Source organism: Balaenoptera physalus (assembly GCF_965194825.1).
Source record: "Balaenoptera physalus genome assembly, chromosome: 1".
In the NCBI taxonomy this organism is placed as follows: domain Eukaryota; kingdom Metazoa; phylum Chordata; class Mammalia; order Artiodactyla; family Balaenopteridae; genus Balaenoptera; species Balaenoptera physalus.
The window spans coordinates 189860167-189879481 of record NC_138882.1 but is presented as its reverse complement, the minus strand read 5'-3'; the positions used below and the strand labels follow the sequence as shown (position 1 = coordinate 189879481).

Sequence of the window (19315 nt, the reverse complement as noted above, 5' to 3'; positions counted from 1 at the left end):
TTAAGAGTTCAAACACTTGCTCACTAAGCAAAAGGGCAGAGGATTTTAACATAACTGCAGGAAATATCAGTCCAATTAGACTCCAGGTAAATATATATCTTGTTCCACTGTGATTGGGACTCCCTTCATCCCAGTCCACTGGGCTGATTTTAGTATCCAGCTTGGAGATTCAAACAAAAGAACCCCCGCCTCCCCCTGATCTCTCCCCACGCTGCTGTGTTATCCAGTTGCTCTAGTTCCACAGGAACAGAAGTCTCCGGAAGGCTGTTAGCTTGCTTTACAACCGACCAATGACCAAGACTCCCCAAGACGTATCACACAGCTGTTAGGTAATAACACCTCTGAAGACAGTCATGATTTGTGCTAGTTTATAATGATGACATCTTAACTAATTCACATTCTTTTCTCATTCAGTTTCTATTCAGATTCTTTATAGAGGATACGTACATACACTCTTTCAAAAAGAAAACAGGGCTTCCCTGGTGGCGCAGTGGTTGGGAGTCTGCCTGCTAGTGCGGGGGACGCGGGTTCGAGCCCTGGTCTGGGAAGATCCCACATGCCGCGGAGCAACTGGGCCCGTGAGCCACAACTACTGAGCCTGCGCGTCTGGAGCCTGTGCTCCGCAACGGGAGAGGCCGCGATAGTGAGAGGCCCGCGCACCGCGATGAAGAGTGGCCCCCGCTTGCCACAACTAGGGAAAGCCCACGCACAGAGGCGAGGACCCAACACAGCCAAAAATAAATTTAAAAAAAAAAAAAAAAAAAAAAAAGAAAACAGAAATAAACAGAGTTTCAAAGTGTCACCATCCCAGCAAATACCTTATTTATAAGGTATCATTCTATGCCTCGTAGAGCTTGATAGGAAGCAGAAAAAGTTAAAATTTAATACCTAAATGGTTTCAACAATATAGACAAGTAAAATATATGTTTTAATTTAACTGGATAAATCAAAGTAAAAAAATTTTTTAATGCAGCATAAAATAGTAGGTGATGAAAGAATTTTAAGGATTATAGAAACAGGCAGAACTAGAAGTTGAGGCAGGAAACCCACAGAGCAAAGATCGGCACTATGGCCTGTAGGTCAAATCTGACCCATGACCTGTTTTTGTAAGGCCCACAAGTACAGAATGGTTTTTACATTTTTTTAATGGTTGGAGGAAAAAAAGAATATTTTTTTGACATGTGAAAATCACATGAAATTCAAATTTCACTGTCCATAAGTAAAGCTTTATTGGAACACAGCCACCTCACTCACTTATATCTTATCTGTCACTGCTTTCACACCACAAGGGCAGAGCTGTGCAGTTTCAACAGAGACTGTATGGCCTACAGCGAAGCTGAAAATATTTACTCTCTGGCCCTTTACAGAGAGAGTTTGCTGACCACTGCTCTAGAAATGCTAAGTAAGTCAAGTAGCTCAGCTGAAAATGTGAAATTACACCATAGAAGACTACCTCATAAAAGAGTTTTTATTCATTAATGACACATATGCTCAGAAACCTTCTGCTATGAAATGCTCAAGAATTTTTCCAGTGGTTAATATCAAGCATACTGAGCTGAAGATTACAAAATACACCTTTCAGCCAGTGCCTACGAGGATAACAAAGTGCCTCTAATACTGCATCTCCAAGTTCCTTGTCACATTCTCCATCTGGGCTAAAAACTCAACTCATTTTATGAATCTAGATCAAGGATGGAAATATTCCCGCATCTGCACCCAAGAACAACACTGTCAGCTGACCAGAGCACTCCTTCCAAACGGACCACATTCAGCCTCGTTCACCTGGAAGAGGAGATGAAATCCACCTGCCATCTAATGTCGAGGTGATCTCTTCTACTCTTCTCACCTAGTTTGGACTTCTTTACCATTCATTTTTTATCATTTTTCTTGTACCTTTTCTTGGGTGAAAACCATGCTGGGAACTCGACATAGAGGACAACAGTGAACTCAAAGTGGAACAGGTATGCTTGCTCTCTGCAACCTGTGAACAGGGCATTAACAGGTCAAGTGACATACCATCAATTAAAAAAAAAGAAAAGAAAAGAAAACTGGGCTTTTAAGTCTCTTTATCAAAATAGTGATAAGGGGTTCTTGATAAATCCTGCTCCCTTTTTCAACCTCATATAATGCTTTCAACGAACTAGAAAGATGCAGGTTCTACTGAGACCAAAAAAACGGGGGGCGGGGGGGGCGTGCGGGTGGGGGAAAGGGGGTGCGCATTGTGTTTACCATGATACTCAGAGAGGGTCTTAAGGAGCAATAACTAAAGTTGGTAACCAATTCCACCAAAAGGAAAGCTCTCTATCAACTATGGCAAACTGAAACCAACAGCAAGAGGCAAGTCCAATTCAGACTCAGACACACAAATATACAGAACTGGGACCGCATCGTGACTGACCCCCCCAAATGGAGTCCTGAACGGCCAGAACTCATGTTCAGCAGTAGCTACATTAACGTCAGAGCACAGGTCGTTGAGAGCAGAGTAATGTCCCCTCTCAAAATAACCTTCGCCAGGAATTCCGTGTGGTTTCCACGCTTCATTGAGATATTTTTTTGAGCATTTGAACAGGCAAAGCAGCTTCCTAGGAGAAGTTTTTGCCTGAGCCCACTCCTGTGTCACAGGATAAGTTCATGAGCTGTTGTCATCACTAGGCAGGCAAACATTCCACTGAACATTTCAAATACCCATAAGGATTACACAGTCCTAAGAAAATAGAACACGAGATCCTAAGAGGGTCAAAGCCCTTCATCTTTGGAGAGGAAGCACGTGTATCTTAGGGCCCCGTTGTGTTCAACAGCCTTTCCAGCCAAAAGTGAAACTTTTTTAATTAAAAAAAAAACCAAAAAACAGGCAGCCAACCATAAAAGAGTTGCAGACTTTTATGAATAGTCAAAGAATTAGATAATGTGAGGTCAGAAGCCATCTCTCTTTAGAGTTCTGACGATGGAGGCTTAGTGACTATAAATATCTCCCATTAGTACATACATAGCTTTTCAACCTAGGAGGATTAAAAATTAAGTAACCCCAATTTGGTGGTAATTACCTCCTTAAATTGACACATCTTCTATCCCTGAGAGCATTCAGAATTAAAGAAAGACTTGAGAGAATCAAAAGTATATTAACATTTTTGGGGTTAATAAGAAATCAGGATTTGACATTTTTATTCTTTTTATAGTTAAAAGAATGTGGCTTACAACAATATCCTGTAATTCCAATTTTTCAAAGTAACACTACCTAGGAGCATACTATATGCCTGGCCTCTCTAAAGAAGCCCTGTGTGTATGTGTGTGTACTCGTGTAAAGCCCCTGGGGCGGGTACTCTGATCCCCATTTCGCTAGTGAAGAAACAAAGGCACAGAGGTTGTCCCTCGCAACTACCCACCTCCCCCGTGTGTGAAACTGATTCAGACGGGCGGTCAAGACTGAAACCTAAGTGAGCTTACGCACAGCACTGAAATATTTAAGGCACTTCATTCATAGGTTCACTTCATTCATAGGTATGATTTACTTCATTTATTAGAAGCATTAAGTACTTTGAGAAGGTTTGTGTTAAAAGATCCCTTAACAATAGAAACCACATATTAAATTTATTTTACTTAATAAGCAAGCCTAAATGTTGAAGATATTACTTTAAAAACAAGACCAATCACAATTCAAAAATCCCTTAAAAGTGATTGTTAAAATTTATTTAATTTATAAAGGTATAAGATTTGTAAGCTGAACTTTTAAGAAGTAGTGCCATGTATTCTAATTTATAACTTTAACAAACTGAATACCAATTTTTAAAACCAAAGTAAACTTTCTGGATAGGCTTTTCTACATACAAATTTCAGCCTGAGGACCCTTCTCAAGGAAGTCCTTACACCAGCCACTCTGTACATGTGTTTACTGCCCAACTCCTAAAGGCAGCACAGCTGAGACAATGCTATTCACGAGAGGCCGCCCAAGAAACACAGGGTGAACACGCAAGTGCGGAGTCACCACCCCTGCCTATGCTGATAAACATCTGCGGAAAAAATAACAAAGTGCCTAGAATGTCCTAGACACTTTTCTAGGTAACTGGGGTACATCAGTGAGCTAAAAGGAAAAAGATCCCTGTCCTTCTGGAGTGGAACAGCAAGGAAAAGACACAAGAGAAATGGGAATGGCGGCATTGAAACCCGGTGTGAAATGTCAAGGGGTAAAGGGACTGTGAGAAGGGGTGAGACCACAGGATCAGAGGTCCTTGGGGGCTGCGGGGTGTCCAGAGGATTTCTGGATGCAGGCTAAAAGTGGGATCCAGGAAACAGGTGAATAGATTACCAGAAAGCTAGATCTCTGAGTTTGAGGATTAATTGTTCATAAAAATGCCTTCAAAGGATCACTATTTATCCATAACATATACCTGCCATTATCAAGGGTGATTTTCAAATGGCCACATATAGAACATTTCTGTTTCTTTTGGAATATATAGGTTAAGAATACATTGTGGCTCACTGTTTCTCATGTGGACACTTCTGCTGTAACACAATATATATGTTGTTGGGAAAACCTCATGTTATGCAAAAAATGTTTACTAAAAATAAAATGCAGGGTAAGGGGTAGCTTACCTAAAACTACTGCAACTCTAAAATCAGATTACCGGGTTTTTTTTAATATAAATTTATTTATCTATTTATTTGGCTGCGTTGAGTCTTCGTTTCTGTGTGGGCCTTCTCTAGTTGCGGCGAGCGGGGGCTACTCTCGGTTGCGGTGCGCGGGCTTCTCATTGCGGTGGCTTCTCTTGCTGTGGAGCACGGGCTCTAGGTGTGCAGGCTTCAGTAGTTGTGGCATGCGGGCTCTAGAGCACAGGCTCAGTAGTTGTGGTGCACGGGCTTAGTTGCTCTGCGGCATGTGGGATCTTCCCGGACCAGGGCTCAAACCCATGTCCCCTGCGTTGGCAGGCGGATTCTTAACCACTGCGCCACTAGGAAAGTCCCCCCCCCCTTTTTTTCTTAAATCAGTAAGTATAACCTCAAGAAATAACACAGCCTAGCCCAAGTAGGCACACAGAGGTGCTGAAGGCTGCCTTAGGGAATATTTAAAATACATAAAAACAGCAGATGCTGCCTCGAAGGTACCGAAACAGTGCAGATTAACACAGGGCTTCTGTAAAGGCGAGCAACAGCAGGCACGTAAGGTGGGGTGCACCTCTCTGGATAAGGAGCCCCAGGACAGGTGCTCATGTTTTCATTTCACTTTAAAGAGAGATGAAAGGGCTCTCGTTGGTGCAACAGCCAAATTGAAGGTTTAAATTCTCATCTACTTTTTCCTTTTCTGCTAAACTATAAGCCTATATTATACCATATAATTGCACACTATAATTCCACTTCCTCAATTCACACACCTCTTGCCTAGAAAAGCTGCATATGAACCAGCACAAGTCGCACGTTCCACTGACATCGTTCCTCTATTTACCTAGCACATGCATAGCAAAACAAACTATTTATAAATATCCATATGTCGTTAGAAGTTCTCCTTGAATCTGGTGACACAGTGAGAGTCTCCTGATAAAGTGGTACACAGGGAACACATGCCGTTCTCCTGGCCATCTCTCATCTACTTCCCCCACCAAACAGCTCCCGAATTCCACTGAGGGGAATTACTGTAGCTCCACCATGTGCAGTTTTAGGGGGAGCAATAAATCAAGATCTGTCTTTTTTGATCCAAGACACAGACATGCAATTCAAGCTTCACCAACCAAATTTACTCTTCTGAGACTGTGACTGGAGCTGAGTGACAGCAAGACAGGAAAATGCTGAAGGACGCCTATTCCAGTGGTAGCACCCAGATGGAATGGTCAGTAGTTTCTGCTGACCCAGAATCGGAACTTCCCTTGATCAGGCAGGTTTCCACCCATTCTGTGTGTTATTCTACCAACAAATTATTTTTGTGTGTGATGTGGCCAGTGTTCCCCAGCTTGCATTAAAAAAACTTGAATGAATACAATATGCTCACATTTATTAGTCACATAAACCATGTATCTCCCTTTCAGTTGCTGGGGTAAGGTTTCAACAGTAGCCTAAATATTCTACAACAGAATATCTACCTCGCCCCACTCAGCATACTTCCCGTAATTGTTATGCATTTACCTTTTTAACAATTCTTTATATGTGTCTAGCAAGTGAGAGAGAAACAATTTTCAGAAGCAGGCAAGATGTAACTAGGCGTAGGAGAAAGAAGAAGAGCCAAGTAATTATTTCATTTGCATTTTCTAAGAAATGGGCCTATCCCTTCTTTATCTTTCACCGTAAGTGTGTTTATTATTTTTATTATCTTCGGTAGTTTTTGCAAATGTCCATTCATTCTTGGTTTTAACCAATTCTCCCAGGCCCGTGAGGTCTTACAAACTAGCTGTGTGGCCTCTCTGTCCCCATATGTACTACAGGGAAACAATGACTGATTTGTGTAGAGACTCTGGGGACTAGAAACAACACGTGTAAAGCAAGCCCAGTACTGGAAACGAGCAGGTGTTTTAAAAACGGTTAGTTATCCATGATTACAGCTCCCTCTCTCCCTCACCTCTGTCTATTTGCACCCAAGTTCACAGTTCCTTTTGCAATCAGGCACTTTAGAAGATCCAAATCTTTCCCAGTTGACTGGTCACAATTTAATTCTACAGCCACCTCTATTCCTCCTGAACTACATATGCTGCACTTTACATCAAAATCTCAAGCCATGGGGGATTCCCTGGTGGCGCAGGGGTTAAGAATCCGCCTGCCAACACAGGGGACACGGGTTCGAGCCCTGGTCCGGGAAGATCCCACATGCTGCGGAGCAACTAGGCCCATGTGCCACGACTGAGCCTGTGCTCTAGAGCCCGTGCTCTGCAACAAGAGAAGCCACCGCAATGAGAAGCCCGCGCACCGCAACCGAGAGTAGCCCCCGCTCGCCGCAACTAGAGAAAGCCCGCGCACAGCAACAAAGACCCAACACAGCCATAAATAAATAAATAAATAAAATGTTAAAAAAAACACACACACACACACAGCAACTCTAGCCATGAAAGAGTATCTTCCTTTTCTCCCTTTTTTGGATCTGCCTAAATTCCACTCTGCTGTAAATAAGTGACAGGTATGCTGGGATGCTGGTCCTCTCAACCCTCAAGGCAATGTGCTCATTTTATATTTGTGCATTAACTTGAAAAAGACCGGGAAGCGCTGGTCTACATTAGTGATTCTCAAATTTTAATGTGTATTTAAATTACCTTTTGAAAACAAAAATTCTGACTCAGTAGGTCTGAGGTGGAACCTGAGACTGTGCATGTCTAACCAACTCTCATGGGACGCCCACCTGTGGCCAACCCCAGGCGCTCTGGCAAGCGTCTAGAGGACATGTCTCACTGTACTTAAGGGCCCTTTCCTTATGAAATAGAAAAAGATATGGTTAACTAGTCTCAAAACTCTACCACCTTCCATTCTTTTGGTTAGAATAATTTTAGAAGTTCCTCTTGTTTCTTCTACCCTCATTAAGTAGTAACTTTTTATGTGCTAAAATTTTTTCTTTTACATATATTTAGAATTTGAATAATTTCCTAATAAACACTTAAAAGGCAATCATTTCTTGAGGCTTGGGAAAAGTTGAAATAAAATTTCAAAACAGAAAAAATAAAAATTAATGCAATCCACAACTAAAAGTACACATTATAGTGATTAAAAGTAACAAATACATTTTCACAACTATTCCAAGGACACACAACTAAGAGAGCTGAAGTGGTCATTAAACCTTGGGTCACTCAAACCTGAGTCCACGTAGCAACAAAGCTCTTCCTGCCTGTTACGGGTTGAACTGCATCTCCCCAAAATTCATACATTCAAGTCCTAACCCTCAGTGCCTCAAAATGTGTCCTTCCTTGGAAAACCAATCACTGCAGACGTAACTAGTTAGAATGAGGTAGGGCCCTACTCCAATGACTGATGTCTGTATAAAAAGGAGAAATTTGGTGAGACACAAAAACAGGCACACAAAGAGAATGCCATGTGAAGTCTGCAGTTATGCTAGCACAAGTCCAGGAACTATCAGAAGCTAGGAGAGGCCTGGAATAGACAGATTCTTCCCTTGCACCTTCAGCAGGAGCATGACCCTACCGAGGCCTTGATCTCGAACTTGTAGCCTACAAAACTGTGAGACAACAGATTTCTGTTGTTTAAGCTACTCAGTTTGTGGTACTTTATTATGACAGCCCTTGCAAACTCATGCACTGCCTCACTGTGCTTCTTCCCAGATTAAAAAAAATCTAAAGATGACTGTGGAGATAGGCAATCATATCACAGTCTGGTGTGCCATGTGAAGATTTTGGACTTTGTCCTACCAGCAAATGGGATCCACTGAAAGGCTCTAAGGAGGTTAATATTAGGTTTATGAAGTGCAAACGAACTTGTAAACAAGTCAAACCACTATCATCCCCTAAAGGTTCCTTTATGCCAGAACTCATGTTTCTTGTTACACAAAAAATATTCTCACAATCATCAGGAAAACTCATGCCCCCTCCCAAATAAGAATGCCTCAAGAAGACACCTTCACTTTCATGTCACTTCTACCTAAAATTCTTCTACATATAAAAGACATGGATAGAAAGCTGCAGATCAAATGAGCTTTTATTTTCTCCTAAAATGTATGTCCTGGAACACCAAAAGCCAGAGTTTTGTTCACCTTTATTTTAGAAAGGAAATGTTTATCTGTGTGATTGCAGTAGATAAGCTTTCAATTATTCAGAAAATCAAGACTCTGAAACCAAATTCAGCCTCTTAACTGGTCAAAGACCAACCCCTCAGTGAAGAATCAGCAGCTAAATGTTAGGACAGACCATTTGTTAAAATGCTGGTAACTCCTTTCCCTCCTTAAATAGAAACTTGAACCAAAGGGAGACTATACAGTTTTTAAAGTTTCACGTTTTAACTTTCCTTTTTCTTTTTAAGTAAATTTTTCATTGAAGTATAACACACATACAGCAAAGTGCAAAGCATGATAAATTCTCACAAAGTGAACAAATCCATGTAACCAGCACTATCACCACAAAACAGAACGTGACCAGACCCGAAAGTCCCCTTCAAGCTCTGTTCCAGACACCAGTGTCCCATCAGTGTAACTGCTATCCTGACTTCAAAACACCAAAGAATAGTTTTACCTGTTTTTTAACTTTATATAAAAGGAATCATACAGTATTATACTCTTTTGTGTCCACTCAATATTATGCTTTGATTAATAGTCTCCTTTTAACTTCAATAGTCCATGGGTGTGTGTGTGTGTGTGTGTGTGTGTGTGTGTGTGTAATTTTAATTCAAACTAGATCCCCAGGTTTCATTTTGTTTAGATTTTTCCAGCTTAGATTCCATTTGCATCAAAAGGAATTAACATCTCAATGTTCAATATAAAATCAATTCTAGTTTCTAGGTCCTTTCCTTTATCAGTTCAAGCCCCCAGTTCCAAACAATAAGGAAAATTTGCAAATAAAAGGGGGAAATGTTTTATTTCACCTAAGATTTCATAAACCACAAACTTAAAAGTTCTTAGTTTTTTATAAGTAAAGTTTATCTTCATGAAAAATTTCACTCTTTGTTTATGAAAGCAGAAGAACCAGAGATATAACAAACTTGAAAATTCTGAGTCTTGGATTTTTTTCCTCCTCTCTTGTATGTGATGGAGATTTCTTTTATTCTACGAATATGTCTAGGGTAAATGGGAGAATCAAAAATTATCAGCTGAAATGACAGAATACAAAAAACAGAGAAACAGCTTAATATGCACATTTTAAAGAACACTTTCCTTATCGAAATAGCAAGCAAAAGTGACCTGCCAAAATGAAATAATATCTCCCAATGATTTGAATTTAATTTTTTGACTCTTTTACCTGATCAAGAATAAAGGAATCACAGTATCTAACTGAAAATAGTGAATATCCTATTGGTGGGAATGTAAATTGGAAAGCAGCATAGGAGTTTTTCCAAAAATTAAAAATATGACTACCATTTGATCCAGCAATTCCACCTCTGGGTATATATCTGAAGGAAATAAAATCGCTATCTGGAAGAGATATCTGTACCCCTAGGTTCACTGCAGCATTATTTACAATAGCCAAGACCCAGAAGCAATCTAAGGGTCCACTGATGGATGAAGGAATAAAGAAAATGCACAGGTATACAACAGAACATTATTCAGCCACTAAAAAAAAAGAAGGAAATCCTGCCGTTTGCAACAACATGGATGAACCCTGAGGGTATCATGCTAAGTGAAAAAGTCAGACAGAGAAATACTGTATGATCTCACTTAGATGTGGGATCTAAGAAAACCAAACTCAGAAACAGAGAACAGATTAGTGGTTGCCACAGGTGTGGAGGTGGGGGATAGGGGTAGGGGAAATGGGTGAAGGCAGTCAAAGGGTACAAACTTCCAATTCTAAGATGAATAAGTTCTGGGGATGTAATGTACAGCACGGTGATTATAGTCAAGAATACTGCCGTGTATATTTGAAAGGTGCTAAGAGAATAGATCTTAAAAGTTCACACCACGCACACCCACACACACACACAAAACTGTAATTATGGGTCGTAATGGATGTATTAATTAACCTCATTGTGGTATAATCATTTTGTATTATATACATATATAAAATAACTATGTTATACATCTTAAGTTTAATGTCATGTGTCAATTATATCTCAATAAAGCTAGGGAAAAGAAGAAAAAAGCAGAAAAATTTATATGCCACCCACAGCAAACTTTAGAAATCAATACTCTATGCTAAAGAGGCCCATAAGGGAAATCTGGCTGCACACAGCTGTGTAATGAATCAATTTGTTACCGTGACAGTCATCTCAAAAGTAGAGTAACGGTTGATAGACAACAAAGAAGTCAGATTAGACACAGATGCAAGATATAAACAGAGCTCCACAAGGTTTTTGTTTTGGTTTTTATTTTATAACAAGTCTGTTAAATCATCCATTGGGAAATAAATGATTCAAGATGGACTTCCAGAGGCATTATTCTAACTTTGACATCATTTATCAGTCAATATATTTTTGAAAAAAATTTTCAGAAACTTATTTATTCAACAAATACTGGGAGTTCCCTGGTGGTCCAGTGGTTAGGACTTGGCGCTTTCACTGCCGTGGGCCCGGGTTCAATCCCTGCTCGGGGAACTAAGATCCCGCAAGCCAAGCGGCGAGGCCAAAAACAAAACTAACAAACAAACGCACGCAAACAAATATTATGGAATACACACTATGTGTACACTGTTGTAGATTCCAGGAATTCAGTGATAAGCAAAAACAGAGTTGCTGCCTTTATGGAAGAGAGAGACAGCTATTAATCCTAAAATAGTAACAGAAATAAACAGAAAATTATTACTGTTGTAAGTGCTAGAAGAAAAGATACATAATGCCAGGACAGTATCTATTAAGGAAATCTGGAAAACGTGGGAGGGGAAAGGCAATGACACTGGAATGGGAGAAATGAAGAAAGGATAGCAGTTAAGTAAGTATGTCTGTGTGTGTGTTGGGGATGGGGGGGGGGGGTGGTCACTAACCTGAGGCAACAGCGGGTGCAAAGACCCCGAGGCAGGAGGTAACATGGGCACTGCAACTAAAAGTCCATTATGCTGAGCTTCTAAGGGCAAAATAAAGGTAACTCCAGAGATGATGAGCAGGAACAAAAGAGAACTGGTTGTAACCAGGCATGAGGTTAAACCTTAGCTAGTGACAAATTCTAAATACCCGATTTCTCAGTAAAACCTCATTCTTCTCAGACCAAATAATCTGAACATAGGCCTGTCCCCCTAGGACAAGGAAGTATAGTTATATAATAGTCTATTTTTATCCTCACGGTATCACTCACTGCTAGGCTCATTCTTAATGACATTTTGGGGGGTATTTATAATTTATACTTAATTTGAGTATTAAAACCAACTCAGAAAAGGAAAAAGAAAAAAATTAATTTGTGATCTACATCCTAAAGAAACAAATGAGAATAATAATAATACACTGAAGAAATCCCTTATGATGCCCCATAAAGTCCCTACTGAAACACTTAAGATACAACTAACCACAGAGAATCTCTGCAACTGGGTGAGGATAATGGTTTTTCATCACTAACAGAAGATGTTACTGTAGTACTTTGCACCAAGAAAGAGAAAGACCAAAAAGAAAGACGAAGGAAAGAAAAGAATCAAGTCCCAGCTGGGATTCTGACCACAGTACCCTACTTCTGATTCTTCAGTTTAGACAAACCTAAAGAATAGGCACTATCTTAAAAGCCTCCATTGAGAAAGAAGCTATTTGGAGAAGTCATTTAGCTTCGAATGCATAACCGCAAAAGAAATGAAACCACTGAGGTGGTCAGAAACAGTCTCCTTACCAAAGAGTAAGACTCTTACTTACTCCTACTTACTCTTACAGACTGGCAGGACCTGGCAGGATGCAAACCCCAGGCCGCAGCTGTCAGCCACCCAAGCACAAGGGGCACCTCCCAGGAAGTAGTTATGCTCTGAGCGCCAAAGAAAACTTTCATAGCCATTTTTGGTTGTCGTACATCCTTTATAACATATTTAGCTTCCAGAGAGGCTGTATCTTTTTCACATTTCACAAAGGTCCTCAGATTTACTGAAACAATGTCTGCCTCCCTGAGTACACAGTTCTTCCCAAAAACAAGAACCTGCTGTTTTGAAAATAAGCCATTAGCAACCTTCCCCCACAGAGTCTTCTAAACACCAAGCAAGAAGGATTTCCTTTCATCCTGTAGAATATGCAGTATGAATGGGCAACGGTTCTCAAACCAGTTTTCTCAAAAATGGTTTTTCTTAGGGAGATACTCAGCAGAAACAGGATGCCACAGGCCCATATATGGGAAAAACGGCAGATTTTTTTTTTTCAACGCTAAAGAGGTTTCCTTAACTGCAGGACTTCTCAGAGTCATTAATTATGACTCTCTCACATGAGGGACAGTACATGCAGCATTTCCCACATGTTCTGACTACAAATATTTTGAGGAAGCATCCCCACTGACACAGTAGTAACATTCCACTGAGAAAGGCTGGCATTTAGTACTGCACAAGGCAGCCAGACTTTTGACAGTGATCCAAAAGATCACAGTATAGGTACCACACTGAATTGTTATGTATCAAGAGAAAAGGCTAACAAATAAGATCTCTCCTTATTTTTAAGTTATCATCTTGTAATCTATATCTAAAGGAGTTAACCTACTCTGTTCCTTTCTCATGATCTAGAACTACACAGGTTCATAGCAAGCAATCTGTGGTTAAGTCTTCAGTGGCTAAGAAAATCTGACTATCCGACATCTAAGTCTGAATCAAAGATCCTGATAGTACTGTAACACACACATCACCAAATCTCTATAGCAGAGCTCCAACTTCCCCCAAACCTCAACTTTGATAATTTTATATCGCAAAAATATCTTCTCAGTTAATCATTAACCAAAACATAGTTGCGAATACAAGCTTATCTGTGTAATTTCTAATATTGATTATTTTTTGACATTCAAAACTAATTCCCTTGTGAGGAAAAAATCCGATACTTCATGTGAAGTTGAGCACAGTTACAGTACTCCTCAGCAAAACAACTGTACCAGGTTAATGACATAATCTCTTTAATCTCCTGTTCCTGGAAAAATATCAAGCTGAGAGGCTTTTCATCTGTTAATTACATCTCATGAAATTCACATCATTCCTCAGCACTGTAAGTAATTCAAACAAAATGATTTTAGCTAGTTTTACTGACTTCTGTAAGAAAAGGACCTTAATACACACAATACGTCATATGGAAAAGGAAGGCTCTGCTGGTGTTCAACAGGTTCTGAATCACTTGTTTCCCTGAATCTCATCTGAAAGCTGGGTCTGTCTGTCTGTCTGTCTCTCTCTCTGAACAACTGCTATAATAACCTCAATATACTGAGTGAACACAGTACCTTTCCTGGAAAACACAGCAGGCTAGTTGGCTTCATCTATTATCACTGATTAGAGACCCTGAAGATCAATACTTTGGAAAAGGAGGTCATCAGGAGGAATAAACCTTAGTCTGAAGGCCATTAAAAATGCCTTCCAGTTTCTGGTCACTCCTGTTCCAATGTAAAATGTCCTGTTCCCAAGAATTTTAAGGTTTACTTGTCCCACTGTGTACTCCATTCTGCAGGGTCTCGACACAGCCTAATCTGTGTTGAAGACAAAAGGCAAGGAGGAAGTGGAAAGAGGAAAGCTACTGGGCAGGTGGTGAAGGGCGAGAAAGAGCAGCAGGAGGAGACAAGGAAAGAACGACGGGCACCCCGGCCGGGACAGGAGGCGAGCGCAGGCGGGCACAGTGAAGGACGAGCAGGCCCGGCTGACCGAAGCTGGCAGCTGTTTACTACCTGGAGTTTTCCTGCCCCAAACCACTACCCACTCTTCTGGGTTCCACGCCTGCCTGCATCCACGTGCTGACATCGTTTCTCTACCACAAACACTGTAAAAACCCAAAGGCGCCTCACCTCCTGGTCTGTAGACGACATCGTCCTCCGTGATGTAAGACGTTATCTCCCCAGTGTCTGTCCTTTCGTAACGAGATTTCTTTTTCGGGGGCTTCTTCTTGCTCTTCTTCGTGGACTCCTCCGTGGTGGCACTATTGTTGTCATTGTCCTCATCTTCGCTGTGATCGCTCTCAGCGTAATTTTTGGCTCCTCCTTCCAAGGTACAGCTCCTGCGTGGCCTTGAATTCTCACTCTCTCTCGCCTTGTCTCTCTTCTCTCTCTCTCGGTCCCGATCTCGGTCCCGGTCCTTCTCTTTCTCTTTGTCTTTGTCTTTATCAGCTGTCATGATTCGCCACGTGCCTTCTTCTGTCCTCTCACGGCTGGGCCTCCGTGAAAGGTAGACAGTAAGCCTGGGCTTCAGTCTTCTGAATTTCTCACTCAATTCCAGGGAAAATCCGACCACTCCAACAACCCCAACGTTTCAAAAATGCTAGGAGAGGAAAGAGAGAGCGAAATTGATTTCCTTTAACATTTTCTCATATTTCCTTCCTAAAATAACGTTCTGTTAAATGACTCACTTACTCATGCTTTAGCAACTAAAACTTCTCACCGGCAATACGAAAAAAGGTAGGACAAGTGATATCAAATTTAAATATACACAGTTTTTGGCCTCAATTAGCATATGGTTTGGGATTTTCGATCACACCAATAATGAAAAACGTCTGAATGCGTAAGGGTAAACTATGCTTTCTGTATACAAATTGTTTTCTCTAACTTTTAAAGGAAAAAGTAAAGTGTACCCTAGTAAACATATAATGGGTACAAGTATACAAAAGGGGCTTCATAACCCGTAACATTAATTTAAAAGGGAAAGAACCTGTAGTTAAACTTATTTCCACCTGCAAAATAAAAAGTAATTTGGATAGCCTTGGAAAATGTCTCAGGATGTCTCACAGTGCATTATCTTCTGAAGACTCTTTCTAGCCACTTCTCCAAATTTCCAGAGCTCCTCTCAAGAATAAACATAAGAGCTGACTCAAATAAAAGTGACAACCTCAAAGCAAGATTCCTTTGCCTTCAATTACAATTTTTTACATCTTCCAACTCTACTTACTATTCTAATTATTTTCCAGGAAAAATGGTTTCTCGAAAGATGTATTATCTCTGTCTTAAGGAAATATAACAGCTTCCAAAAACAACCTTCCATCTTTAGGGAATATTAGGTGGTTTATACATTCTTCCAAATTTCCACTGTTAATGGTTTCCCTAATAAACTTCTCCCCAGAACTAAACCCCAAAAGGAAAGTCTGAAGGTTTTAAGAATGTATAATGAGAAGCATAAAACCCCAAGCTCCAACCCAACACAATTCTTATAAAAAATTTTAAATAAAATTTTTATTTTATTTACATGTCAGTTTTGGAACAGTCATAATAACCAGTAATTTATCTTTTGCAATCTTTTATCATCCTTCCCAATATCTCATTTTTTCAACAATCTGTACCAAACATTATCTATGTGCCAGGGGTTCAGAACTAAAGACACCATGAGGGAACACCTCGTGGTCCTTGCCCGCAATGCTCTAATGCAAAAAGAGGAGACAACTGATCAATAGGAGAACCATCTCTTTCTCATGCTACATGGGCCAGATAGGAAACAACACATGCAAAGAAACGAAAAATTGGTCCTCTTTACTCAGACAACAACAAACAAGTCAGTTTGTAATTACATGCCTCAGACGCAGAGAAAATTCTCTTTGGTCATGCCAAAACCATAAAAATTATCATATACTCTCTCCAAAGCTCTTAGGTCAAACTTGATACCAGAAAAGACCTCCACATAAGCACTTCGAATATCCTTAGGCATTCAGGAAAATTAAAAAAATGTTAACAACAACTTTTGGGTGAGAGAACAATGAAGGAGCAATAATGCCAACAATCTATAAGCAAAGTCAGAAGGATGAAAGCACGTAGCACAAACCTAAATTGCTTCCTTTTACATAGGAAATGCACTTTCAGATAGGATTTCAATTTTCTAAACATATTTCCAGAAAATGAAAAATTATTCTAGTGCCTGCAAAAGTTCTGCTTCGATGAATCATCTGCTAAACAGACAGTAATAAACTCCTAAGTCCCTGTAGGCCACTAGTGTTAGCAATTGAAAATACACAAAGAGACATATTACTTTCTCCATCTGGCTTAAGTTTAGAGCCTGAACAAGCCAATCATACAAGAAAGAAAACCATCAGCTAATACAGTTGTTAAAACATTCCTCTTTGACACTGAAAACATACCAAGGCCCCCTGGGAATCTAAAAAGAACAAAAAGCTTAGGCTGAAAGCCTCTCAGATGCAGTTCAGGACAGACATACTTCAGATAAGTTCAAGGAAAAAACTCATTTTCCCTAGGGTTAAAAAGATAACTGCTCCAGAAAATTATGTAAAAATATTATTTCAGCACTTAAAAGAAAAAAAACAGTAAGGCCAAATTGTACATTCAACATTACACCCTACAAAATCATATACTGTATTTCTATTTACAAAAAAATTTGAGTTGTTTCTGCCAAGAGTTAGCAAGAAAAATTCAATAATCAACAGAGAAAGCATCCACAAAATGAAATCCTCTACGTGTGTGTGTGCGTGTGTGCGTGTGTGTGTGCGTGTATCCAACCTTCAGATAACCAAGAATATTGATAATCCAAAGCAAAAGTTAATCCAACTACCATTTACATTTGGCTATAAAATAAAGCTCAGTGGGGATATATTCTTTTCCTCTGTACTTACCACATTAATCATAATTTTTTGAGCCTCATTATAAAACGACCAACATGCAACAATAATACAACATTTGAGGAAAGGGACCCAGAGAGGAACCAGATGGCACCGAGAAGGGTGGCTGTCGCTTCAGTACGCTAGAAATGATCTACACAGTAGACAATACAACAGCATCTTTATAAATGAGCAAGGGGTTTACAAAGCAGGTCCCTGCCATGATCTCATTAGATTCTCTCTGTCTACAACTCAGTGATGTGAACCAGACAGAAGTCACCACTCCCACTTTTCAGGCTACAGAAGGAGAACTAAGAAGAGATCATCTGCCAGTGAGTCTAAAGCAGGTCTCCCAAAGGTGAACCCCATCTGACCTGATTCCAACCTGCTGCTCAGGTTATAATCTGTATCTTCACAGGTGCCAACCTTTCCTACATGTATCCTTGCTGATAATTTGCAGACAGTTTTAGGAAACACACTCACTTTAACCTCTCCCCCCAAAACAAGAGGTACTTTTCTCCAGTAAGACAGACAAGAATATTGAAAATATCTTGTCAATCCACTACTCAACCCAGTTAAACAGGAAACACGGCAAAAGATACTTTAATAATTAATTAAAGGAATAATCGAATCTAAAACATTTCAGATTCAAAACAATCTTCATCTATTCATCGAACAAACGTCTACTGAATGCCCACAATGTGCGGTGTGCTAGTTACTGCCCTAGGTATGGGGAAAACAGCAGAGAACCACATACAAACATCCCTGCTCTTGTGGAACTGATGTTCCAGGAAGTGGAGAAAGATACACACACACACACACACACACACACACACACACACACACACACACACACACACACACACACACACACACACACACACACACTATATTAAAAGATCTTACATGGGGAGTCCAATGGGGACAAGGGAGTATAAGAGGATTGCAATTTTAAATGATGGTCAGGGAAGGCCTCACTGAGGTGGCTTTGTCCCAAGTAAGAGTGAGTACAGAGGAAACACTGAGACCATTCCAGCAGAGGGGAAAGTAGGTGCAAATGTCCAGAGGCAGCAGTGATTCAGTTACATTCAAGACACGGGAGGCCAGAGGGGCTGGAGTGACACGCGGAAGAGGACTGATTTTTTAAAAACCGAACGTATAGTCCTCTCACTCTCACTAGTTTCCAGAGTCATCAGATTGCACTTCATCGTTTTATCTTGATAAAATTTGGTAGGCTAGCTTCGTTTCGTTGTGATCTAATCAGGGTCAAAGGCATTTAACAGAGTCGAGGATACAGAACTATTCTTTATTACTTCAGGTTACTTAACTCTCTACACAAACACTGTCTGCCTCTTCAAAGTGAAGCCAACAACCACCTACAAACACCTTACACTACTTAACAGAACTGATTTGGATAAAGTACTAAAATTTCGGTCATGCTCAGGGTCCACACCTCATTTAAGGCCACCATTTCTTGTCACTATTTAAGCAGTCCCAGGAGGTTTGGGCCCTTGATAGAACTGCAAGAAGACTGGGCTCAGAAGCCAAGATCCAAGTTCTTGGCACTGCCAGGGCTAGTGCCTCAGGCAGATCACTCTACCTCTGTGAGTCAGTTTCAATGCTGTAAAACAGGGACAATAACTAGCTACCTCACAGAGCTGCTGTGAGAACTAAGTATATGTATACATGTAAATGCACTTATAGATTGCAAAGTGCTTTATAAATGTAAACTATCAATAATATATATACTTAGATCAGTCATGACTACATTATCTGCTACAGCGGATAATGCCCAATAGTGTATTGTGCTATGCAAGATATAAACGTAGCCAAACATCATCCTTACCCTCAAGAATTTATTACCTACTAGGGAGGAGGGGGAATCCTATTACACGAGTAAGAAATAAATCATGGAAAACTGACTACAAATGAAGTAAAAATTTTAAAATATCTCCTCTTGGATCGTGTAAAACCCACTTATTAATGAAAACTTGCTCCTCCCTCCTGAGTTCCCAATCCCTGAGTTCTGTTCATTTCAGTTGCTCAAGCCAGATTCTGGAGGACGCTTGACTCTCACACC

The 19315-nt window shown here is 40.3% G+C and overlaps 1 protein-coding gene across 6 annotated transcripts in view; it reads right to left on the bottom strand.

The window, feature by feature from the left end:
• Positions 1 to 19315, bottom strand: part of RERE (arginine-glutamic acid dipeptide repeats) — a 419625-nt gene that overhangs the window by 245604 nt on the left and 154706 nt on the right. For all 6 annotated transcript variants that reach the window (XM_082460931.1, XM_082460929.1, XM_082460934.1 and 3 more), the window contains one exon: positions 14492 to 14960. In XM_082460931.1, the coding sequence (XP_082317057.1) occupies positions 14492 to 14816 (325 nt within the window). In that variant the 5' untranslated portion in view covers positions 14817 to 14960. The remainder of the gene's footprint in view (positions 1 to 14491; positions 14961 to 19315) is intronic.